Genomic DNA, 24,645 nt, shown 5'->3' with positions numbered 1-24,645 from the left:
CATATTTAGGTTAATTCGATTATCTCTTCCGCTAATTTATTATTTTACTCTATTATGTGTTGCTTTCTTTTGCACAATCTTGGGGCAGGCTAGCTTTTCAGGTCACTGCGCGTTGTACCTATGTAACTGTGGGTACGACGAATAAACTCTTGAACTTAAAGAGCATGACCCGCTTGATGTCAGCTGGCTGGTACTGTTCTGACTGGCTGTTACCGCTGAGATATTAGGCCTATATTTTCATAATCACAAAATGAGTCTTTAGCAGCAGAATTGTCCACGCTTTATGTTAAGTACAGCTCCTGTTTGAGAGCACTGGCCCATGTTCATTCATCTCATCATCATTTTTTATCATCATCACCGTCGACTTTTACAAAAAATAAATTTATTCAAAATTTATTTTTACACAATGCATTTCAAACTTCGTACTGCGTAGCGTAACGATTTTGTAAATCTATAATAGCTTACAATGTGTTTTAATGTCACCTAACGTCTAGTAACACTTATACGTAGGCCTATCGCAAATTTAGAAACAGTCGGACCGGCTAACCACAAGAAAAACGAATCTTAGCCTCCATTTTATGCATTCTCATTACGCGTGAAACAGCAGGGTGTTACAGCTGTAAAAAGCTGACACAAAATAAAACATCTTTATTTCTATATAAAGAACGCCTTTTAAAGAAAAGTCGCAATACTGATAAGTAACGCCGCTTTGTTAAATGAAAGTCGTCGCACATTCATCCACTGGGTGTCGCTATAAGACCATTAAACCGGCACACATATACAATCCGTAATATAAAAAGGCTCTCTGCCTAACTACCGCATTCAAGACAGTACAGCTAACCCATCTGGAAATGGCTTTCGAGCTTAGTGACCTTTTATTTCACCATCTGTCCCATAATCTAGCCACTTCCAAACCGGATGCACTGTTTATTACGGGTGATTACCCAGTTGATCAAAAATGCCCCCCTAAATGCCTGTCAACTCCACAATCTCGCACACAAGTCCCCCCCACCCCCCCCCAAACACGTGTCTGTGAACGCTTCTTCCGCTGAGACATTTCCTTTCATAAAACGTAAAACACTGCGATCTGGTTAACTTTTTTGTTCATTCATAAACGTAAAGCAAACATGCTCCTGTTTATTTTGAATGGCGAACATATAGCAGACATTTCCGTCGATTATGCCAATTAAACAAGCGACTATATCCACAGCGATAAATACATGTCTTGTCTTGGAAAGAATAGTTGATAATAACAGTTTGATAAATATGCTTTATCAAACCTTGAAAATATTATCGGGACTTTGGCACCAACTTATTTTTAAAAAGGCCCCCCAACGACCACCCGACCCAACTATCGTCATGAAACCTACGCTTTCAAAGATAGAATTACCACACTGAGTAATCCTATTACTGTTCTTCATACCGAAACACGACTGTATTATCAATATTTATTCTCAAGGCTATGAGAAATCGTCTCGACCCTTCTTTTGCAGAAATCGTTCTGCTGTGTCTATTAGATAGCCACACATATAAAAACATATACAGCCATCTCTGGGAAACACCATTGTACGGGGGTTATTATGAAAATAACTGTGTACGGTGCTGTGCGGCGTTTCTTGCCGAGCTTAAAACGACGAGGAGCAGATGACGGGCGAAAAGCGGTCGGTTCCGCCAGCCGGGGTTAAACTGAGCGCGCCGCCGGTGCCGGTCGTGTCCCCCTCTCGTGCTGGCTTGGTAGATCCCCATGCTTTGTCAGCAGCACGTAACTTGCACTAAAGGAAGCTGCAATACACCCCCCCCCCATCACTGTGTGTTTATGTGCTTTGTCAGCTGTGTTTGGTCAGTGCCGGGTGCTGCCGATCTCCCCCGAGCATAGGACTTTAACCCTGGACTGCGTTTTATCAAACTGCCAGGCCACTTTATCGGTCCTTTGACGCCTGGTCAGTTTCCGTGAGGAGCTTGTGGAAGGGCAAAATCAACCCCCCCACCCTCCACCCCCCTGCTTTAGCGAGTTATTTTGTTGACAAACCAGTCGCGATGACTTTAAAATCCAATAAAAACGAACCGGCGGCCGTATTTGAACAGGTCAATAGCCTGCGGACAGCCCTCTCTGATCTCTACCTGCAACAGCTGCTGCAAAACAAACCCAAACCCGACAAGGTAGGACGATCGTGGACCAGATTTCTTTTCATGTACTCGATCCGTTACATACGCGCAAATCCGTAATGTTAACCGTGTTTACATACGTGTCAATCAGCGTACTTATGTCTCAGGCAGTATACAAACGTATCATTCTACATATATATAAATCGGTATTTGTATTTATCAATCGCTGGCTTTTTACTGGAATCTCAGAAGCGTTTTGCTGAGACGCCGATGCGTAAAAAGCTCTGCGGCGGACCAGATCAGGATGCGCTGGTTTATTCTGGTACTACCCAGCTCGGGATCATCGCTGTAATGCCACTGCGAACTTTTAAGCAATAAGTCATTTGCGCTATTTTTAAAAGCCTGCTCTTCACTATCGTGTATTATAACCGCTGCCATTGGTCTCAACGCGAAATGTTGCTGGGGGCAGCGGTAGTTCATATATGTTCTCAGCCTGTATTGTAGCGTTTGATGTTAATGGTTTTTAATAGCTAATAACAGAAACTGGTAAACACGTCAAGTTGCGAAACTAATGCTCCGAAGCACACTCAGTCCTGAAATCACTGATGCAATAGGTAATGTGAATCTACAACAAGTCATTATATAACTTGTAATATTATCATTCCATATTTTGCATATAATATTAACGGGGCCAAGGATTTGTAAAAAAAAATAATACGAAAATATAGTTTTAGGATCTTGTGTAGTTTAACGGTGTCGTTTGATTTGTCATGTAATGTACGAATACACTGAAGCACAGTTAACAGTAACAGTCTTATTTGTGTATTAGGTGATATTGTTTCAGCCTGGTCTTTACCAACCGGGGATATATTAAATCCCTTCAAAATTTCGGTATTTTCATTTTTTTTTTTAAATCTCGCTGTTGAAGTGGGACCCAAGCTAGAGGAGCAACAGTATGTGCTTTGTAACAAGGGTTTTTAAGAAAAATTAGGGTGTTCGGTGTTTTTCTAGTGAGCCTTGACCAGTCAGGGACATTGACGTTGTGGACAGAGCATATACAATGGGGCCTTGTTCTGAAGGATTTACCTGATCTGAATGGCCATTGAGTAATCAAACAAGAGGCTGCGCTGATGGGACTCTCCTGTGTCAGAAGGTGGTCCTTCAGAACGAGAGCGTTCCCGGCACTGCCAACAGGCAAACGAGGCACTAACCTTTTTGTGTTCTGCTCAGAAATGAAAAGACAGAAGAAAAGCATTAAGTCCTGCATGGAGATGCAGAAAAGAAAGAGTCTCATGTGGGTTATGTGAAATATGCCCCTAAACCTCCTCTCAGATTGAAACACCAAAGGCCATTCAGAAGCTTCTGGTTGACTTCAAAGCTAATTTCACTAAATCACACAACAGACATGTGTCCTGTTAAGGATAAGAGCCATAAATGAGTTTTTACACACCTCACTACACACCATTTAATTGTTCTTTCCAACTTGATGGTTCAGACAAGCCGAACGAGTTCAGCTATAATACATATTACAGTCATCCTCTTGTACTCTTACGAAGGTCGTGAGCTGTTATTGCGTGTTCATTTTAAATCCGGCACTGGCAAATGTCAAATTTCATGCCACGTGTTTTTGAATACACTGCTGTCTAGCTAGATTTATGGGACTTCCCTGGTAGTGTGTGGGGGCTAATCCTCTGGGATTTTTGTGTGTAGGGGCATGTGGATTCTAGGCTGTTCTTCAGCACTGGATTTCGAACCTATCAGAAGTCGCACCCTTGCAGACACGCTCTGAGTCATGTATTGCAGTGGATTAATCCTTTCACATAAAAAACAAGCAGCCTTCTTCAAATGTCTTTAGCCTCGTCTGTTTTTTTTGGTGGGTTCGTCCGAACATGCAGTACGTTAGAAAGGGGGGCAGGTAGAGAAGTCTTATTATGGTCCCCCGAAATGTCCCAAACTTTCTCCTTTGTCGGTTCTCCTTCTACAGAGCAAACACCTTAAATATGTGAAAGAACGATTAGGCACAGAGTCCATGTCTTAGAGCCGGCTAACCAGCTTTTCTGTTGCTAACCGATCTCCAGAAGCACCGCTTCCTCGGGTTTTACCTAAACCTTCCCACGTGCCTTCTGGCCAAATTAACTGACGTGTGCCCTTCGTACAGCCCATCAACACGGAGTGTTTTCTGACGCTTCGCTTTATTTTTTGCTCATCGCCCCTTATTGTCCCGCATAGACGGGCTAATTACAGGGCGTTTTTCCTACTGCTGATTAACTGGCATGACCCTGCAGCTTCAGCACGGATCAATACGCGCTCAGAGTGTTTTTCACCCTCTGGATACGACCAAGACAATGCCTCGCCATTAAGGACTAAGGGGGTTGGGCCGAAAAGGAGCAGCCGAAACCGGAACTTAACAAGGCACGAGTTTAGTGTGTTGTTCATATTTCTCTATCTTCTGTAATGTGTATTATCACTTTTTGATTAATATGTAATAATATCGAGAGTTTTTGCTGGAGATATGCTCATTTGAAGTATGCGGCATAATGCTTTAACATGATTTGTTTAAAATAAAATAGTTCTGAAGCAACTAATCCTAGTATGCCAAAAAACGTTCCCAGCTACAGGCACAAACCTGCTGTAGAAGAACCTGTCTCACAAATTACAGGCAGGAGACATAAATGTTATTGTCAAGCAAATACAAGCTGGTTCCAATTAAATTTTAGCCTCAAGTGCATTTTTTCCTTTAACTTTGTAATCTGACCAAACTCTATATCCTATTATTGAAGCAACTTACTTATGTTTCTTGGTCTTTTTAAGTTGAATTTTTTTATGGGAGGGGGGTTCATTGACACAGAATTATCCGAATTTGCGCCTTTTTCGGTTACTCATATGACAGCCTTGCTGTCTGAAACCCAGAAACGGGAAGTGTAGCTTTCATGAGGTGCGAGAATAATTTCGGAACAGCAACTGCGCTTCTTCTTCATCGGGGATGTCATTTCTTGGCAGTTTGTTCCAGGCCATGTATCCATCCGATCCTGGACCAGAGTCGATTTGCTCTGCAAAAGACCAAAAAGTAAGACGAACAGTCTGCGAGAGAAATTCTTTTCTAGTTTTTAAATTAAGCCCCTTCTGCTTTTAATTTCAGTCTATAATACAGGGGACACCCCTTGTATCTTTCACCATCTGTGACCTTCCCTTGTTTTCATACATGAGCAGATGCTAATTTCTCAGCTAATTACCGTAAAATCGCACGCATTTTGCTCACTTTTAAAGGATCCCACATCTACCCTGGAGGATATTTTATATTACACGTTTTACATATTTTCGTATACGGAGGTCCGTCTGTACACGTTTTGCAGTCCTTGATGAATGCGAGCTCGTTTATAAAGCAAGGTCAACACGACCATTGCCATCGCCTTCTGGTCTTACAGCGGCGCATGCGCACATTTCTAACACATCGCCAAAAGGGGAAAAAAAATGCTTCGCTGGACTATACTTTAGCTGACACGTGCATTTTTTTCCATGCAGTGACAAGATACTCATTATCCTGACAGCGCAAACAGACCTTTAAACTGACGTCTGACTTCCTACCGACATGTGACGTCCCCCCACCCCCCGGGTCGGCCCGGGTCAGGGTCAGGACCGGCAGTTCTGCGCGTTCTGTACCTATAATTTTGTCCTTGTCTGTCTGATAACACCCTGCATCGCTCCTTCTCTGCGTTGTTACAGCGCACTTTCAGCTGTTTATCTGAATATTATCTGATTTCGTTCCACGCTAACCCAGAGTTATTCCAAGAGCATTGTTAGTATTTAAAAATCTATTTTGCCCACGTAGATTGCTATGTACATTTTGGTTTGAAATCAGCCATAAGTTTGGGTACAATTTGTTTCTATAATTTTGGATTTACTGCTATCTTCTGGAAGATTTTTATATTTTTTACTTTTGAGGGTCAGCTGTCAGCAGCTCCTTCTCATGTTTTTGTATAATGTGTCACACGAGGTTATATAAAGTGTTAATTTTCTTATTTCGTGCCCAAAACGTGGGTATTAGCCAAGGACCTTAACTGCTAAGGCAAGGATGTGGTTTTTGTTAAGAGATAAGTATATTTTTCTTTTTTCCAAGTAGTTGTACTGTAGGGGTCAGGGTTGGGGGGTTTTGGTGCTGAAGACCATAGTTGTGACCTGTCTAGCACCCCCCTTCTCCGCCTCCCTCCCCCCCACACGTGTTTTTTTCTCAGTCGATTGAGACGCCACAGAAAATTCCCAGAAGCATCGCGGTGAAGTTTAATTGAGTAATCATTTAAGTGCTTAATCCTTTATTCCTCTTTCTATGCTCCAGTAACTAAGGGAGCAGCAGTCTGATTCTCGGGGCATTTTGCCTGAGTTACTAAATCAGCAAATCGCGCCGACAAACTTGAAACTTCCCCATTTTTGCTCTCTGGTCCAATGACGAATGGAACAGACAGATGACAGGGAATGAGAATGACAGCCGGCAGTCTGGTCTGTGCTGTTACTTTTCAAAGAAATTGATTTGTCAGCATAGATAAACATTATTGCATGGCTGTATTAAATATCTGTCACCTTCATATGAAAACAGAAAAAGAAAATGATAAGTACACGCCTAAAAGATGGTTGTCCGCAAGGGGTTGATATCGCACAGTAATTTTTCACAGTGTGGGTTCATAAATTCATGAAAATCTCTGTGCCATGAAGGAAGATCACGAAGTCGCAGGTTGAAAACTAAGCCCACACTCCCCTTACTCGCCGCAGCTGTCAAGGCTTGTCCACGTGGGCCCGGTTTTCGAGATTTCGCGGAATTTTTCTGTGTGGGAAGGCCGTACGTACAAGTCACCTCGTCTGCGCAAAGCGACAGTTTTATATCTGGGTGCATTGCGGAATGCGAGAGGTAAGCAGGGGGAGACTCTGCCTTTAGTTTGTTTTTTTTTCTGTCGAGTTAATTAACAAGAAAGCGTTGCTTTTTTTCGATCGGAGGGTCTATTTCTGTCTCCCTGTTAAGAAGATTAATTGGGTCAGATAGTTTAACGCGTGCCCACACCGTTCTGAATATTTGTGCGCTAAATAGCCAGTAGGAGTGACGAAACTGGCCAATGTGACATGGGTATAGTGGGTCGAAAATGGAAAGATTTATGCTAATGAGTTTAGGAGACGGTTAATCCAATTTGTACTTAGGCTACCTGGCAAACATGATTCACCTCTGAAAATTTCCCCTGGCATGAATATTAGATTGTGGATGTGTCCCCTGATCTGGAGATGCTGACCCACAGATTAGTTCATCATTAAAGCGCACTAAAATATAGGCTACTTTAAATTTCTTCTTGTCCTGTTAAATCCCATATCATAGACAGAAGGCTGACTTTATCCTGAAAGAAATTATATAACTAAGGTCATTCAATGAATAACCTTTTGTTTCGTAACAAGGTATACAGGCACAAAATATTTCCGTGAGATGTAAATTGATATACCTCACACGTTAATTTCCAAGATGATTGGTTAAACATGTTATGGATATGTCAAAGATAACAAAAGAGGTCAGCGTTGCTCCCCTCCCTGAATGAAACGTCTTTTAAAGTTCTAGTATGGAGCATGTTTTTACCTCAATGGAAGCATGTCTTGTGTTTGGCATGTGAATCGAGTGTCTGTACGAGACCAAATGATTTCTTGGACTAAACCCCTAGGAGCGTAACAGCGTGGGCATATCGGGTGGAAAACGTGGCCTCATAATTCGGAGGTTGTCTGCTGAAGTCTAAAGGTGAACCAGGCTGTCGTACCCTTGGTCAGAATGTTCAGAATTGCCTTGGTAAAATAACCTGGGCCGTTTAAAGCCGGTCAAATCCTGCTGGGTGTAAACGGCAGGGTGCGGCGATAAGCCCGACTCGCTGAGCAACCCGGTTATAGCCGATGCCCCATAAAGCCCTTTTATAAGCAGCAACCGGGCCAGCCACGTGACAGAGCGGGACGCGGGTCATCCTAGGGCATGACGGCAACAGACGGGAATCCCAGAATGCCGTTCACCCAGGAAGCAGATAACCAGCCTCTCATCTGGGGATCCTGGAATCCGTACCAGGCATTGTGACACCTCCCGAGATAAAAACGGAGAAACACGCACTCTATTTTATATGCATTTTGTAGATACTTGCAAGTGTCCTTAGCGAACAGCTGAGATAAGGGCTGTAAATTACTCTTTCACATCAGCACGCGGCAGTCCATGCCGTGACGTCAAGGGTGCCGTATTGCCGTGCAAAGCGGAGCCGCAAACGTGAGCGTTCCTGCTCTTTTGGCTTTGCTGACTATGCAGGGCAGAGGGTTACTTCCATGGAAAAGGCTTTAGGACATGCAGTAAACAGCAGCAGCCCGGCCCTCCTCTGCTAACCGATGAGGACTGCAGGTGCCTCAGAGGGTTTTTTCCGGAGTCTTCTGTGAGCTGCGCCCGACGATCGACGTCCATGCTTCTCACCCTGAATTCACAGCTTCTGTTCCCCTTCAAACCACATTGCTCACATTACAAAGGAAATTACACTACAAAGCAGGCCTGTATACCAAGGTGTTAGTCATAATTAAGTACGAACCACTGTGTGTCAATCTGGGACCTTTATTTTTTGTGTATAATTTTGTTATATTTGTTCCAGTTCAATTCAGTGTATGATGTTTTGCAGAAGTGTGCAGCGGTGACTGATATGTATCATCAGGGTAGCAGAAACAGCCTTTTGTCCGTTCATTATCACAAGGGTACAGATATTTTTCTTTTCACAGACAGGTATTGATTTCCTGTGTAATGGACCTGCACTTTATCTTGTGTAGATGCTTTCCTTTTGTGTGGTCATGATCTCATTTCTTCTCTCATATTCCCGTATTAATCCACCTTTTATCTTCCAAGTGCAGCATGTGGCTCCGTGGGCTGAGCCTCTGTGCACGTGATTGGAAGGTTGCCGGTTCGAGCCCCAGCCTCAGCACATCTGCGGGTTCTTGAGCAAGGCCCTTAACCCCCAGCTCTCTGGGTGCCGTTATGATTGGCTGCCCTTCGTGTCCAGCTTGCTCTCATCTATAGAGAGCAAGGTGGGGGGAGGCATAAAGGGAATTTTCCCATGGGGATCCCCACAGGGATCAATAAAGTATCTATTATTGTGATTTCATAGCCTCCTTTGTTTTTAGAAGATGTGTAACATTTACATTCTGCCATGTTGTATGAATCAGTCTAAAATATCACTGCCTGAGAAATACCTTCACACAGATCCGCTTGGCCCCAAACTGCACAGCTGGCTGAACATTATGGGATGCCGTTTACTGACATAATGGGCTTTTTAAGCTTTACGAGAGCCACTTCTTTATTTTTGTATAAACGATGACACAGGGCCTGGCACTGCAGCGGAGTACCCGCCTCCGGTCTCCATAGCAACGTCGCATGCCACGCACGGGCCGCTGGCCTAAGTTGTCACAGTCTAATGAGGTGTTAAAAATGTGGGATTAATGTTTAACCCACAGCATATGTTGAATCTCCTAATTAAACATGGCTACGGGGAGACACAAATGTCAAAAAAAAGCTTTTAAAGATCTGAGTCGTATTAACATTAAAAAATGACTGTGTGCATAGCGGCTCATCCCTGAATGGAAATCTGGCTTATTAACGTACATAAACCTGCCACCTAGCTATCCTCTGTGAAGTTTTTAAGCATAAATGTTAATAACTGTAGACATAAAATATATAATTTTTAAGGAAAAATGAATGAATGTGGAAGCAAATTTTTTATGTCCTTGAATTTCCTTGTTAAATTTATTGGCTGTGACAGGTTTTACATGAGCTTAATGGGTTATATCTGTATGAATGTTGTAGCATGAATTGTTTTTTTCTTTAGCATTTTAGCATACGCTACTGTGTTAAGTAACTTAACGTGGCAGGGTTTCCTTCGCAGGCAGTGACAGCGCAGATGCACGACGCCAAGAGCGAAGAGGTGTTCGCCAACGGCAGCCTGATGAATGGCAAAGAGGAGAGCAACATGCGCGAGGTGGCCTTCGAGAAAAATCCCTCAGAGCCCATGGTAAACGGTCAAACCGCCAGCAATACATCTGATTCGCACATAGGGGGAGACAAAACCAAGAAAAACGTCATATGGGCAAGAGATGCAAAAATATTATGTCAAATTATGTAAATAAAATAATAGCAATACTTTCTATGAATGCCATGTCTATAAGACATACATCTTGCATTATAATTCATTCATAAAACATTACAAACATGCTATAAATATAAAAAGGCAAAGCCATGTTTATTTTGCATTATGAATGCTCTATGGAATTCTTATCTATAACGCATTATAGATACCTTTTATAATGCAGTACAAAGAATCCATTATTATGTATTATCTGTATCTATAATGCATTATAGATGAGAGCTTCATTGAAGCTTATGAATTATTAAAAATCAACACTATAATGCATAATTACTGTCAATAGAAGATGTTGAAATGCTTCATCAACTCTTATACCAACAATTTTAATGCGTTATAGATGACAACTTTAAGTGTTACCATAATAATAGATGATGCATGATTTTGTATTTATATATAATTTTAGCTGTGAAAACTCACAGATTAAGGTAATATCAACTGCAGGATACATGTGAAAGTTCCACATGGCTCTTGGGACGTAAAGAGGCTTCGACCTTCTGTGTTCTTTATCCTTAATGATCCATTGCTTTTGTCTTTCTCTACTCGAAGGGTGTAACGCTAAAGTTAAACGAAAGACAGAGATGCACAGTCGCAAGAATACTGCACGGGGGGATGGTGCACAGACAAGGTAGCATGTTGGATGCCTTCACGCTGACGCCGGTCTTTCTCATCATCTCTCATCGTTGGTCCGGGTCTTTTATGTCACCGTGAACCCAATAGCTCAACACTGATTGGTTCCCCATCGCATCTTCGCTTAGGGTCACTGCATGAAGGGGACGAGATAGCAGAGATCAACGGACAGAGTGTCGCCAACCAGTCGGTCGACCAACTTCAAAAGATCCTGGCAAGTCTGCGTTTTTGGGTTGGGGGAGGGGGGGATCCAGCCAATCGGCTGCATGGGATTTCTAAAATAACTAAATTTACCTTAAACTCTTAAAGTTGGGATGGTAATCTGTTTGAAATTCATCTATTGCAGAAAGACACAAACGGTGTGGTAACTCTGAAGATTATCCCCAAGCAGCAATCCCGCTTACTTACCTGTGAGGTAATGTCCTATAACCAGTTCCTAAAACCCGGTGCATGATATTAATCGAATGATTAGATTTACTTGCACAATCAGCACGACGTTAGAACGATCATTGCCTGAATGGAATTCTAAGTGCAGGCAATACAAGACAAATAATTTTCAAGCATGTGCTACATATTCCAAAAGACCAGACATGTGAAATCAGGGTTTTATTTGTCTCTCTCTTTCCGTCTGTCATGCTTGTTTCGACCGTAGTGAAATGTGCATGACTAATGAGCAAAATCTGGCATGAAAATGTACGTGAAATGCAATGGGTTGGCATTCCATCCTGGGTTATTCCCTGTTTTGTGCCCATAGGTTCTGGAATAGTCTCTTGCATAGTGCAAGCGGGTACAGAGAATGGATGGATCAATGGATGGATTTTGAAGTATCACCATAATACTGCCTAACATGGCCTATACAAATCCCTGTAATCTGAACCCAGTTGCTCACATTTCAATGTAACTAGTGTTTATTTTATTTAATATATTGTGGGTGTGCTTAGTAAGCACTTGGAATAGGTCAAACATGCTTGAAAATTAAGCAGAGAGATGTGTGATTTTTTTAAAAATTCCTATGTGGTCAGCAGCCTCGCTTTCTCTCCAGCAAAAATCACTCCGTTTAAACAAAAATTTGTTCTTTGTCAGGCTGGTCCTCCTCTAAGCCAAATGAATGACACAGGTGACTATTTGATCATTAGATTCCACTACTACCTTCCATAGAAAATTCTTTTTAGATTTTCTAGTGTGAATGGAAACACAAGGAGACGTGTTTCATTCTGCCATCAGCTGGCCAAACTGTGTAACTACAAGCCAAATTGTAAACCGCTTTTAAATGCATTGTTGACGGAACAGGCATTTGTCAGTGTATGTGTGTGTATATATATATATATATATATATATATATATATATAAAGCTCATCATGGATCTGATGTTCATATATTAAAATTTAGTGAAAGAAATTTTTAAAAAATTAGCAGCTAATCAAAACGATTAGCGCTACGAAACTAATTGCTGTTGGCAGTGTGGTAAGTGATGGCAGTGTTTATCAAACTCTTATTCATATTCCGTCACTGGTCTCTTGATCTTGGAATAATTATCTTTTAAAACTTCTTTTCTTCCAGCCAAATCATTGCTCTGGCAGCAGTAATGTGATAAATAGCGCGCTAAACAGGATCCAGGGGAAAGATTCGTGACGTTGGCTTTCTGGTAAACTGTATTTAAGACAAAATCCACATGGATTAACAATGGCTGGAAATAAAGGATAGAAAATGTTTGTTTCCACTAACCAAGATCCTACAATTTCTTTTTGCCTGCAGATTTTTCTTTTATCTTGTCCCCAACTTTCATTTAATTTGATTTTTTTTAAAAGCAGAATCCAAACAAATCTGCTTTTGTTCAGTGTGAAGTTCTTCAGTGTCACCCTTTGAATAAACTTGGAATTATCTTCCATGTGAATATACTGCAGAAGATAAACTCACCATTCCGGAATTCTCTTTAAGATTCCTAGCTTGGCTTCTCACAGCAGTGATACCTGCCGTTTCCATAGATGTACATCAGGGCTCAGTTTGACTACGATCCAGCCAAGGATGATCTCATTCCTTGCAAAGAGGCGGGGCTGAAGTTCAAAACCGGCGACATCATACAAATCATCAACAAGCAGGACCCAAACTGGTGGCAAGGGCGAGTGGATAGCTCGGTGGCCGACTTTGCCGGACTCATCCCCTCCCCTGAGCTCCAGGAATGGTACGTTCCAAACCAGAGCTCTTTGCTTACAATAAACGCTCAGGTAGCAGTGAGGGATTCCCCCAGGATTACGTAACTTCACGTCCTTCACTTTCCCTCTAAAACCCCATCCTCCCCTCTTTCCCTTTATTCCTCTCCATACCCCCAAAGGCGTGTGGCCAGTAAAACCAAAGTGGCCACAGGGGGAAGCCAGTCCTGCAGTCCCTTTGGCAAGAAGAAGAAGTGCAAAGACAAGTATCTGGCCAAACACAGCTCCGGTGAGCAAGCATCTCCCTTCTCTTCATGTCACTGTTGCGGCTTCTTCTTTCCCCCGGAAACTTCTGTGACATGTCCAGCTATATAAAAGGCTGTGTGAAAGGACTGGGGGGGAGGGGTGAATGAATGTTGGCGACTACTATGGGATTCATCAGTCGCCACCTAAGTGCTCCGACAAGGTCAGTTGAGGTTTGCCGCGGAGTCTTTAAACGAAGTAGGGATTCGATTAAATTCCACCAAAAAAAAAAGCTGATGGACTTTTTGTACCTTTGTCTACATACTTCATCACATGTGCATACAGACCCTCTGTCTACCTGCTCTGTCTCCCAGTTTTTGACCAGCTGGATGTGATTTCCTATGAAGAGGTGGTACAGCTGCCTGCCTTCAAGAGGAAGACCTTAGTGTTGATTGGTAAGCTCAGGAATTCATAGCAGTGACACCTGCACCTTCAGCGAATAAGGCGGCACTGACACTGCGTGATCCAATCAGGAGAGAGTGGTCATTCCTCTAGGGAGGTGGTACTATTACTGTGTTGTCCAATCAGAAGACATTGAACTTTCCTGTTCATCTTTATAGGGGCAGCCGGTGTGGGAAGAAGCCACATTAAAAACTCATTGCTGACCAAATATCCTGAGAAATTCATGTACCCGGCACCACGTGAGTAGAGTTTGGCTGTGCCATCATGACGCCATACGAGAATATGAGCCAAACCTTCTTGTGAGCCTTTTCTTGTCATACCTGTAAATGCAGATACCACCAGGCCTCAGAAGAAAGACGAGGAAAACGGCAAGGAGTACTTCTTCATCTCCAACGACGAGATGACCAAGTGCATCACGGGGAACCAGCTTCTGGAGTATGGCAGCTTCCAGGGCAACATGTTTGGCACTAAGTTGGAGACCATCCAGAAGATCCACGAGCAGGACAAGATCGCCGTGCTGGATGTGGAGCCACAGGTAGCTGTTTGCAAACCAGGATACATATATTGCAACTGTTTCAGTGTTAAAGGAATTAAGCGTGAGACTGAGGAAAACGAGCCCATAAAATGGTACGAAACTCTTTTTCAGACCTTGAAACTCCTCCGTACTGCAGAGTTTGCCCCTCTCATGGTGTTCATCGCACCCACTAACACCGCAAACCAGGTGAGCTGGAGCTCTAATGTATTTTTAATATAGCCCCCCCAGCATGATAGTACGGCTGACCATTCCCTCCCCCCCCCCTCAATCCCCATCAGTCCGAGTCCCTGAAAACGATCCAGAAGGAGTCAGACGCCATCCTCAGCATGTACAAGCACTACTTCGACCTGATACTGGTGAACAACGACGTGGATGAGAGCGTGAAAGGGGTGGAGGAAGCCATAGAGCGGGCAACGTCGACCCCACAATGGGTGCCCGTTTCCTGGGTCTACTAACACCTCATCTGCAAGCGCCGACCCCCAGCCCTCCTATCAGAATTGAGAACCTTGTATGAAATTATAGGTGGTGCAATACCTCCATTTACACTCCCCCCCCCCCCATGTCACATGTCCATCTTGAGTAACCTTTACCTCCAGAGCAACCTCACTCCATCATTAATCTCTTCAAAAAATTTTATATGTTAGCATCCCATTACGGTCAAGCAATAGATCATGAAGTGTGCTGGTTCTTTTACAGCCAAAGTGCCGCATTAGACACATAGTTTGAGGTGTACCATAAGGGTGTGGATCTTGCGTAGGTGGTACCCAGACATTTTGGTGCTTTCACAATGTCTGCCGAGAACGGCCACTCAGTGTGTTCGAAATGCGACATAGACCGCAACTGTGAGTCAATAACAGCAGAGTTCAGTAGTCTTACTTCTCGTTGATTCTACTCTTTTGTCTTTGTAGACGGGAACATTACGGGGCTATGCGAGAATATGTATGTGTACCCAACATCTCATCCTTCAGTTCGGCTTGTTGCGTTTACCGTAAATGCATCTCAACTCATGAAACATACGTAGAATATATACCTCAAGCGAAAATGCAAGGCACTTTGAATTCGTTAAAGACTTCCCGTCCTGAGTCGAAACGCCCATGTAACTTTGGAGCCTACCACTTTAAGTCAAAGTTTAGCCCTTGTTAAACAATATGATTGGAATGGAATCCTGGCCAGAGATTTTGTCCGCTTCTTTAATGTATTAAAGGACAAAAATCTATCTTGGAATCGCTACTTGTTTTGCATGTTTTCTGCAGCAGAAATCAAACGCAGAGTAACTTGCCGAATGCCCTTGGCATGGGGAATACCATCAATATGCAATTTCATACATTTCCCAGCATGCATGTCACATTTGGGCTACTCATGGGAAATGAAGGCATGAACTTCATGGAACAAATGCGGAAACATTGCATGTGTTGCCTTCGTGACACAACTCGAAACAGGTGTGAAACTATTCAGCCCTCTGTGCAGAAGGCAGTTTCTTATATACTTATGTATTATATTACACAGGAGGAGCAGGTGCAGAGGGAAATATCTAACCCCCCTCCCCCAGATTTCCCCTTTATGACTGCAATATTAAGCTTCCAAACATTTTAGTCAAACAGTCCAATTCCTGATGTAACAATACAGAAAGCAAGATGACCCAGGTACATGTGATTTGAGGATCACAAAATAGAGATTGACAAAATCATAAAAAAAACTTCGACGACATAACACTAAAAAGGGGGGGAATAGATCTGTGAAAAATAAACCTTTCATCTGAGCAAACATGCAGCTTTGGTGTGATGACAAACCACGACAAGAAATGTAAGTTGGCGGTTAGATTTCCTGCAGCACATGGGGGATTGTCAGAGCGCTGGACGTTTCTCCAGCTTCTCAGGAACATTTACAGTATTTAGCAGACTCTTTCCTAATCGAAAAATCGATCAGGGTCAGACGATCCCTCAAGCAATTGGGGGTTAAGGACCTTGACCAGGGGCTCAGTGGTGAAATCACTCTGCCGGCCATGGTATGCGAACCAGCGTCCTTCTGATCATGAGATCGGACCCACACACCAGAGTGGCATATCGCTGCAGCCAGGAGCCAAATGTCGAGTGGGGTGGTCTGTAACCAATCAGATACCCCCTCATGATAAACCCCTGACACTGCCCCTCCCACTCTGCCCCCTGCTGCAGCGATATATACTTGTATTACCTGGTAACAATACAATATATAATGGATTTGTGAACCTGGCTTATAGACCAATCAAACAGATTTAAGTAAATACAGATTTAATATGGTACAGGAATGGTACAGTTCAGTTTGAATTTGAAGACAACCTGAGGACCCAAACAAGACCACAAACATTTTATAAAGAAAAAAGTCAGTCACTCAATGAAGTGATCAGGATTCCAACTCAATTTCGCCTTCACACTGGATTAATATCAGCAAGCCATATTTACAGTACAAAAAAAACCCACTCCTCCCACTGGCCAGATGACAGATTTAATAATCCATCTCTTAAAAAGGTTAAAACTTTACACAGCCCTGAATCGAACAACACTGACATGCATTCCGGCCATCAGGAAGGATTGGGGATTGCGGGGGGGATAGATTTCCTCCATGTTGGGCTGATGAGCTGTATGCAGAGCAGGATCCCCACTAGGGGTCGCTGTTGCTACGGGCCGCCCACATTCTACACGCCACACACACTGGCAGTCTCTCACACAGACAGAAGCCGTGTCATCACTCAGACTCCGCCGCCTCATCCTTCTGTTTCTTCTTCTTCTTTTTCTTCTTCGCACTCTCTTCAGCCTACGAATCCCAAAAACAAAACAAAACAAAAAAAAAGTTAGCTGGAACAATACTGCCCCCTAGAGGTCACCTTGTGCCAACCAGGAAGCGCCTGTAGGGGGCACCAGTGTCAGGCGTGAGCTGGAGTCACACACCCAAGTGCTGGCGCCCACGTTAATGTTGCAGCCTAACTCCCACCAGAGCCACGAGAAAAGGCACTGGTGGGATAACCGACTGCTGAAGTAAACACCCCAGGGAGTGTCTGATTGGATGAGGTTCTAAGCCCCGCCTACCTCAGGAGCCGGCTCAGGCTCTGGCTCGTCGTCCGCTGCCTCCGACAGCTTCAGCTTCTTGTCCTTCTTTTTCTTCTTCTTCTCCTTCTTGGCCTCACCGTCGGCCTTGGGGGGCGAGGCGCCCTCCGGACATCCGCCGTCGCTGCCGCTGGCCTCGCGCTTCCGCTGCAGGCGGGCGAGAGGCACCAGTTTCAGAATCTGTCACAGCGATGCCCGCGGGCCGCAGCTCCGAGGCGGCGTGACGTAACCACATAACCACAAGCAGCTAGATACCGTCGACACAGTCAACCGATAAGAGCTGAAAAGAAAAACACTGCAGTGCAGTGGAGTGCAGGAGAACCTGCGGAACAGAGAGCTGGTGTGGTGGATACTGGTGGATGGAGTGTCACAGGAGACAAGCCAAAACGCACCAGGGGGTCCACAATGATCTGGCAGGCTGACTCCCTCCAAAGCCACGAGCAGGCAGGTGAAGGGATAACTGCCTGCTGCACCCCCCCAACCCCCCAAAAATCTTTCATGCCAGTATTTCAGCCCCTAATCCTTCTGAGCTCTGAAACCTCTGCCCTAGGTGTCCCGGTCCAGGTCACCGCCATCCTTACCTTGGCCGCCGGTCCCACCGGTCCGGTCGAGTCGACCGCTACTGACTTCAGCATGCTGCAAGCGTGCAGAAAAGCCGGTCAGGCGGCCCATCAATGTGATAAACGGGGGCATTTAGGACGGGGACGAAAGCAGAGGGGCGACGCTGAAGGCGGGGCCGTACCTGTAGTCCACGTAGCCGTGCTTCCATTCCGAGGGCGTGCTGTCGTTCGGCTTCCCGTGTTTGTCCAGGAGACCCTTCTGGATCATCATCTTCTTCTGGGTGGCCTGAGGGGGGCAGGGGAGGGGGAGGGAAGAGCTCACACACAAATCGGCAGTCGAAGATGGATGACACAAGTGCCGGGGGGAGGGAGGGACAAGGAGGATGTCAGCAAAGCCCACCTTGGGCCCCAGGCCCCATTTGCGGGGGTAGGTGTCTCTCTCCATGATGACCCTCTTGATTTTGGCCACCACGCCATGGTCACATGTGGAGATCACTGCGGTCGTCATCAGGGCGATTGCTGCAGTTGGGGGAGGTGGGAAAAAAAAACAAGGGGTTAAAGTCACGTCAACTTCTGCCAGTCACCAAGCAACCATGGGGGTACAAAGCCAATCCGTTCAGAAGCCCAGGAGAGAGCGGCGTCTCGGGGGCTACAGCCATCAGACAAGGGTGATAGATAGGCAGTCATCTTTGCACAGAGTGCTAATGCTATGCTATCATGTCATCATGTGGCTGCCTGGCCCCGCCCCCCGACACGGCCCCGCCCCCCGACACGGCCCCGCCCCCCGACACGGCCCCGCCCCCCGACACGGCCCCGCCACTCACCCAGGCAAATGGCTTCCCCTTTGGTCGTGACCACGACGATCTCCTGGTTCACCTCGATGCCGTCCTCGTACCGCAGGACCCCCGGCAGCATGATTTTAGCGCCATAGCAGATGGCGTTCACCTGTGACGCAGGTCGCATGCGACACAAACACTCTGAATATCCCATAAATGAGCTGTATCAGCCGACATCCGGTAAAAATCAAGGCGACATCAGCACCAGCCCAACGTATTGATTTTGCCAGCCAATACTTAGACTTCAATCAATATCCAAAGGAAGCAGCACCAGTAAAACTAGTAAAATGATGGAGATGAGTGCCCTGGATCAGCAGCCATTAGATTTTGTTGGCTCATCCAGCATTTAGAATCTCCATGCAAGTCACTGCCTACATTAATTCACGTGCTGCACACATTCACAGGATCTTAAGTGCCGTCACCAGTTTCACTATAAATTTGTGGAGCTCAGAGGTTAGCTGGGTATTGGCAATATCAGGCAAAAATATATTCTCTATCGGCCAAAATGAGCAGGTCAGTATGCCAACAAAGGTACTAGATAGGACAGTATGGCATCACATCCATGTCAAAACTAGACGATGATATAAAAAAAAAAAAGTGAAAACATGCAAGTTATAACGTTTAAGCTTGTGTAAATCCTGCTCGCTGGCGCAAGTGTGACTCATCGCCCTTGATTTCCGACATGGATGAGAAACCATAGGAGACACTATAGGAGGTGTGGTATAGCCCCGCCCACCAGTACACCACCAATCAGAGAAACCATAGGAGACACACTATAGGAGGTGTGGTATAGCCACGCCCACCAGTACACCACCAATCAGAGCTTGGGTACAGAAGGCAGCCGGGCCACTCACAGCGCTGTCCTTCATGACCAGTCGCTTGTGGGAGGTGAGTAGTTTCTCCAGTGGGAGGATGACCCTCCTCAGGTACGTCTCGTCCTTGTTGTGATCGTACTGCCACTGAGCGTCCAGCACGTCATGCATGGTGACCAGGATGTCCTGCATCGGGGACGGGGAATGATTCGTGTTACACTATAGGGTCACAATGGTGCCTGAGGGGGACAAGCTCCTCAAAGACCAATGACAGCGGCAGACCCTAAATCTGTCAGCCAGAGTTGACCGGACAGGCGACCAAGACCGATCCGCATGACACTCAACACCTGGCTGCTTTCATTTACCAAAGTTTAATTACCAGGACTGGGGAAGATGCCCAGAGCTGAACTCAACACTTTGGCCGCAGTATGCAAACGTCTCCAGTGGGGCGGCGCCACTCACCTTCTCCCCCAGCACTCCGGAGCGCACCCTCCTCAGCTCCTGCATCTGTCCCCCGACGCCAAGCAGCAGCCCCAGGTGGACGCACAGCGTGCGGATGTAGGTGCCCGCCTCGCAGCTCACCCAGAATATGCCTAGGGGCGGAGGGGATCAGACACGCATCACATTACTGCTCACGCCAACAGAAGGTTCAATGCGGCTCAGAGCAGAGGGTCAGAGCAGTGTGTCTACGCCGCTCTGTGACAGATGCTGGAAAGATGGGACGACATTACAAGGATTAGATTAAACAAATGAGGTTTGATTAAAGGTGATGTTTGGGGGCAGTCTGTGCCCATGAACAGAAGATTGCTGGTTCAAATCCCGGAGTCACCGATGGGCCCCAGAGCCATACCCTTAAGCCCCAGTCGCTCTAGAGGTGCTGGACACTGGTCGACCCTGCACCGTGACCCAAAGCTTTCTGTCACCCGTATGTGTGCCTCGATGGAGTGTGACATCAGATGGAGGAATAAAGCATTGCTATTCTATTCTATTCTCTGTGCATTTAATTCATCCATCTATTACCATCCGCTTGTCCGGGGTTCGGGTCACGGGGGTAGCATCTTCAAGAGAGACACCCAGATCTCCCTCCCCCCAGCCACCTCTACCAGATGGATGCGGATTGGGTGTGCATTTAATGACTTTAGGAAATGACTATACTTAATGGACTTTGGGTAAATCACAGTTTGCAATAATGGCTGTTCCCCAGAAATAACCATATGAAAGATACTGTAGGCAAAGCATTTAGCTGGGTAGCATTCTGGAGGAGCTACCACTTAAGCAGGGCCTGGGCATGAGAGGCTAGCTGTGATGAGTGCTAGTGGAACAGGTGACAGTCTCTCACCTAGTCTCCTCTCGGGGTCGTACTCTATGAGCTTGCTTTCGTAGATGGTCCGTACCCTGAGCTGCCGCTTAACCGCAGCAATGAGGGGGGGCCGCTGGAACAGTGCCCCCGTCAGGGTTTCAAGCGCCTGCAAGAAAGAAAAGCTAAATTCCTGAAACGAGTGCGCAATGGTGCTGATGCATTTACAAGCACTGGCTGCGTAGCACTGGCTGCGTAGCACTGGCTGCGTAGCACTGGCTGCGTAGCACTGGCTGCGTAGCACTGGCTGCGTAGCACTGGCTGCATGCGCCTGGGCTAAACAAGGCCAGCACTCGAGTTTAAAGCCCCCTATGGCATGTGATCAGGAGTTGGTGCTCATCCCTGCCACCACCAGGCCCTCCGGTTCCACCCTTCCCACCCCGTACCAGCCAGACCAGCAGAACGCTAGAGTGGCAGCGTGGGGGTAAAGGAAGCCGTCACCCTTGGGGTCACGCAGAAGGGGAGGGCTGGCAGGACTCCGAGAATGGATAAACATGCTCATCATTTCACATGCCAAATACACGAGGACGTCGCTCTAGTGCGGAGTTTCTATGTCTGGCAGGATATGCTCACTGTATGGATACTAGCAGGGGCGACTTACCCGCGCGAGTTGGTGCTCGCTCTCTAGAGCATTGTGCAGCCGAACGATTCCCACATACTCTTTGCCTGAAAGGGACAGTCGAAGAGTAGTGAGGAGGGGCCGCTCTTACTGTGCGTGTTCAGGACGCGTCGGACTGGGTGAACATGTGTATGTGTGTGGGGAGGGGGGCATACCTGCGCTCTGCTGGGACTTGACCAGCCGGGTGGCCCTGTCCACGCACACGATGAGGCATCCCGTCACCTTGGGGTCCAGGGTGCCGCTGTGGCCCGTCTTCTCCACGCGCAGGATGCGCCGTATCCAGGCAACCACCTCGTGTGACGACGGGTTGGCCGGTTTGTCCAGGTTGATGAAACCCGATCTGCGGGGGGGGGGGGGGGGTTAGGTTCAAAGAGATGCTAAGGTTAGATCAGAGCGGCCTTGTGACCAGCGCCTGGGGGGGGGGGGGGGGAGCCATCAGCCTAGGGTGATAGATGGGTGGTCATCTTTGCACAGGGTGCTACTGTAATCTACACCATCATCATGTGGCTTTTTCAAAACTGCAATGAAAGCGAACGGAATAGTCCAGGCTGACAAGGACAAACAGAACTGCCCTCTGACGGTAACAGACACCCACCTGACATAGTCCTGGATGTTCCTCTTCAAAGGGTTCGAGCCATTTGGCAAAGGCGTGTAGTGAGCTGTCCTTATATTGAGTTTATCGAAGTTCTGCAGCGATAGACAAACAGTAGCGTTAAGAGGTTCATGTACCGGCCCATAAAATCCTTAAGCACTCCTTAAAGTCCACACACATAGACTGTATGCGATCAGAAGTTTACAATCGTCCTGGCTGTTGCCAAGTCCCAGTTCCACTCTGGTTTATCTTGGACCGTGACATCCGCACCAGTAGAACACTGGGGCGAAAGCACAGAACCAAGGCAGCTAGTGCCTGGAACAGATACTAGCGCCACAGAGGGAAGGGACAGCGGTGCTCGGCGAATGGATAAACTCGTTCATCACCTACATACAGTGCCCCCTAAAGGCCAGAGGACTCTTACAGAGGCATTCGGGGAAACGCAAATTCCGTTTACCTTGAGCAGCAAAGGCCACTGCGATGTATCGAGGCTTGCAACTCTGGACTCGGGTTTAATGAGAAAATCGCCAGTCTCCTGAATAACCTGCATTTAGAAAGTCAAAGCATTAGATTCCAAAGTATCACCAGTATTTGTAACACGACCTAATAACTTCCACTTTGATGTTTGGAAAAACTGTTACACCCAGTACGAAAAGGCTAACATGCCCCTCAGTGTTAAAAGTAAATAAAATTATTTATATGTCCAAAAACACGATAACTGTGCATGCAATAAACTCAGGGCTGGAAGCGCTGCACACTCTATACTGATTAGTATCACGCCACGCTAACGATCATCCTCACTGCAATAAAAGCAGTAAAACTATTACACAGAATACACGCTGATAAATTTATGATTTCCAAACACTAATGGCATATCAAAATGTGTCTCACCCCGACTTCTTCTTCGGATATTCTCTTTTCCTTCTTCTTCTTCTTGGCCGAAGAAACTTGTTAGAGGAGCAATATCATACATTTAGCTCGCATTAAAGCTGTGCAAAATGTATATCTTCTAGAAGGAACCAACGCTGCAGCGTTATTCCTACCGCGAGCCGCGATGCTTTATTAAAATCGAACATAAAGGTGGAGGCACGCGGCCGATGGCCACGTGCACAGACGTAAGCACGCTGTAGGCGCCAATAGCACGTGGTGACTTTTCAAAAGCATGTAGCAGCACATAGAAAATTCATACCGCTATTGTACATAAATTAAGTTTCAGGCCAAGAGCACTTTCATTAAAAATGTCAAATTCCACCATATGTATAACCGCCCCCCCCCCAAATTAACTGTGCAGAAACTAAGACTTAGCACTGCTGAAGCCAGTTAATTCACCCGATAAATATATTCGTGTAATGCAGAACACGTTTGAACAAAGAACGTTATTCTCAACAGTTTAAGTATTCTGGCAGCGATAAAATATAACTACTGTCGCATATCTCACTGCATGCAATGAGAATTACTGATTCGGTTCCGATACAAGTAAACTGAAATGCCAAAATCCATCTAAGACTTCCACGAACACAACTGCGAGTAGGGAGAAAATGTATCTAAAAAGCCTCATCATAAGCATTTAAACATACTTTTCAAACATTTTGGACGCCGGTCATTTCCAGACGCAGCACAGCCTCACTACGCATGCAGTAGATTAAATATTTCCAATTAATTTTTCGAAAAAGGAGGTGCATATGCATTTAGTCTATTGATCAACTACACAATTATCTACTATGGAAGAACTAGACTAAAGAGATTCACAAAAGATCATTAGAATTACAGACTTACTCTCTCCGTCCGCCATCTTCACTACACGACTACCTCCTAGAGCACACGTGTTCCGATGTGCGCATGTGCAGTTTTTTTTAAAGCTGAAATTCTGAAAATGTCGCGATACCTGTGTTTTGCGTCGCCACGAGGTACTCGGTGGGCTAGTGCTATAATCTAAATCCCTTTGTATTCGCATAATTTTAAGGTGACTTGGTATTTCTCATATAACATTTTGCTCCTTTCAGTTTTCGCAACACACTAAAGCTAAATTGGATTTTCAAATTTGAAAAAGTGGACTAATTGCATAACATTCAGGTATCAACCTTGACATTTTTAATTGGGGGGGGGGGTTGGCATTCTCATTGGGAATGGCTAATATGTGCCTGGCAATATATTGTGCTTTGGCATTAAAAATAATAACATTAAAATATTTACAGAGACCATTACTGAAAACGTGTGTACAGTAGAGGGCATTAATACACGCTTTTGTTAAAATGATACGTATGATTACATTTACTGAAAAAATTCTTGTGTTACGTCACGTACTCCCCCAGACAGCATTATTAATATATTTTTATTTCTGGTATAATATCACAATTTGTATAGTATTTTGGGGTTAAAACAACCAATATCTCTCTAAAACGATTAATGACAGAAGTAATTATATATAGCCCGTGAATCGTTAGGAATTCTGATATCTAATAAGTGAAAATACCATTGTGTGACTG

General features: G+C 45.3%; 2 protein-coding genes and 4 non-coding genes across 6 annotated transcripts; 1 reads left to right on the top strand and 5 right to left on the bottom strand.

Annotated features, from left to right (window-relative positions):
* Window positions 1-1,799: 1,799 nt before the first annotated feature.
* Window positions 1,800-15,527, top strand: mpp1 (MAGUK p55 scaffold protein 1). The gene is made up of 12 exons (XM_023844933.2): window positions 1,800-2,160; window positions 10,029-10,154; window positions 10,833-10,911; window positions 11,042-11,127; window positions 11,260-11,328; window positions 12,899-13,095; window positions 13,246-13,352; window positions 13,681-13,761; window positions 13,927-14,007; window positions 14,101-14,303; window positions 14,415-14,489; window positions 14,582-15,527. The coding sequence occupies exons 1-12, from the start codon at window positions 2,038-2,040 to the stop codon at window positions 14,756-14,758; spliced, it is 1,404 nt and encodes a 467-aa protein (XP_023700701.1). The 5' UTR covers window positions 1,800-2,037; the 3' UTR covers window positions 14,759-15,527.
* A 333-nt stretch (window positions 15,528-15,860) lies between these two features.
* On the bottom strand, window positions 15,861-24,026 carry dkc1 (dyskeratosis congenita 1, dyskerin). The gene is made up of 15 exons (XM_023844932.2): window positions 23,936-24,026; window positions 23,051-23,106; window positions 22,617-22,703; window positions 22,163-22,254; window positions 21,723-21,907; window positions 21,550-21,614; window positions 20,931-21,057; window positions 20,054-20,184; window positions 19,634-19,777; window positions 18,768-18,888; window positions 18,344-18,462; window positions 18,126-18,229; window positions 17,965-18,019; window positions 17,366-17,530; window positions 15,861-17,093 (listed from the first exon to the last, which is right to left on the bottom strand). Exons 1-15 carry the CDS (start codon window positions 23,949-23,951, stop codon window positions 17,025-17,027), a joined length of 1,536 nt encoding a protein of 511 aa, XP_023700700.1. The 5' UTR covers window positions 23,952-24,026; the 3' UTR covers window positions 15,861-17,024.
* On the bottom strand, window positions 18,597-18,675 carry LOC111860938 (small nucleolar RNA SNORD83). The gene has a single exon (XR_002842133.1). It is a non-coding gene; the product is annotated as a small nucleolar RNA SNORD83 (small nucleolar RNA).
* Window positions 19,879-20,014, bottom strand: LOC111860941 (small nucleolar RNA SNORA36 family). The gene has a single exon (XR_002842136.1). It is a non-coding gene; the product is annotated as a small nucleolar RNA SNORA36 family (small nucleolar RNA).
* LOC111860939 (small nucleolar RNA SNORD83) lies at window positions 21,998-22,075 on the bottom strand. Its single transcript, XR_002842134.1, has one exon. It is a non-coding gene; the product is annotated as a small nucleolar RNA SNORD83 (small nucleolar RNA).
* Window positions 22,349-22,549, bottom strand: LOC111860937 (small nucleolar RNA SNORD17). The gene has a single exon (XR_002842132.1). It is a non-coding gene; the product is annotated as a small nucleolar RNA SNORD17 (small nucleolar RNA).
* Window positions 24,027-24,645: the final 619 nt, after the last annotated feature.

This window comes from Paramormyrops kingsleyae, chromosome 24 (assembly GCF_048594095.1).
Source record: "Paramormyrops kingsleyae isolate MSU_618 chromosome 24, PKINGS_0.4, whole genome shotgun sequence".
Taxonomy (NCBI): Eukaryota; Metazoa; Chordata; class Actinopteri; order Osteoglossiformes; family Mormyridae; genus Paramormyrops; species Paramormyrops kingsleyae.
This window is presented reverse-complemented; position numbering and strand designations above follow the sequence as displayed.

Coding starts and splice junctions, on each gene's coding strand:
- mpp1 (XM_023844933.2), top strand. CDS start 2,038: ATGACTTTAAAATCCAATAAAAACGAACCGGCGGCCGTATTTGAACAG. Junction 10,912..11,041: donor GGGGATGGTGCACAGACAAG/GTAGCATGTTGG, acceptor ATCTTCGCTTAG/GGTCACTGCATGAAGGGGAC. Junction 14,008..14,100: donor ATTCATGTACCCGGCACCAC/GTGAGTAGAGTT, acceptor CTGTAAATGCAG/ATACCACCAGGCCTCAGAAG.
- dkc1 (XM_023844932.2), bottom strand. Junction 22,704..23,050: donor TATCCGAAGAAGAAGTCGGG/GTGAGACACATT, acceptor TTCTAAATGCAG/GTTATTCAGGAGACTGGCGA. Junction 19,778..20,053: donor CCGGAGTGCTGGGGGAGAAG/GTGAGTGGCGCC, acceptor TCCCCGATGCAG/GACATCCTGGTCACCATGCA.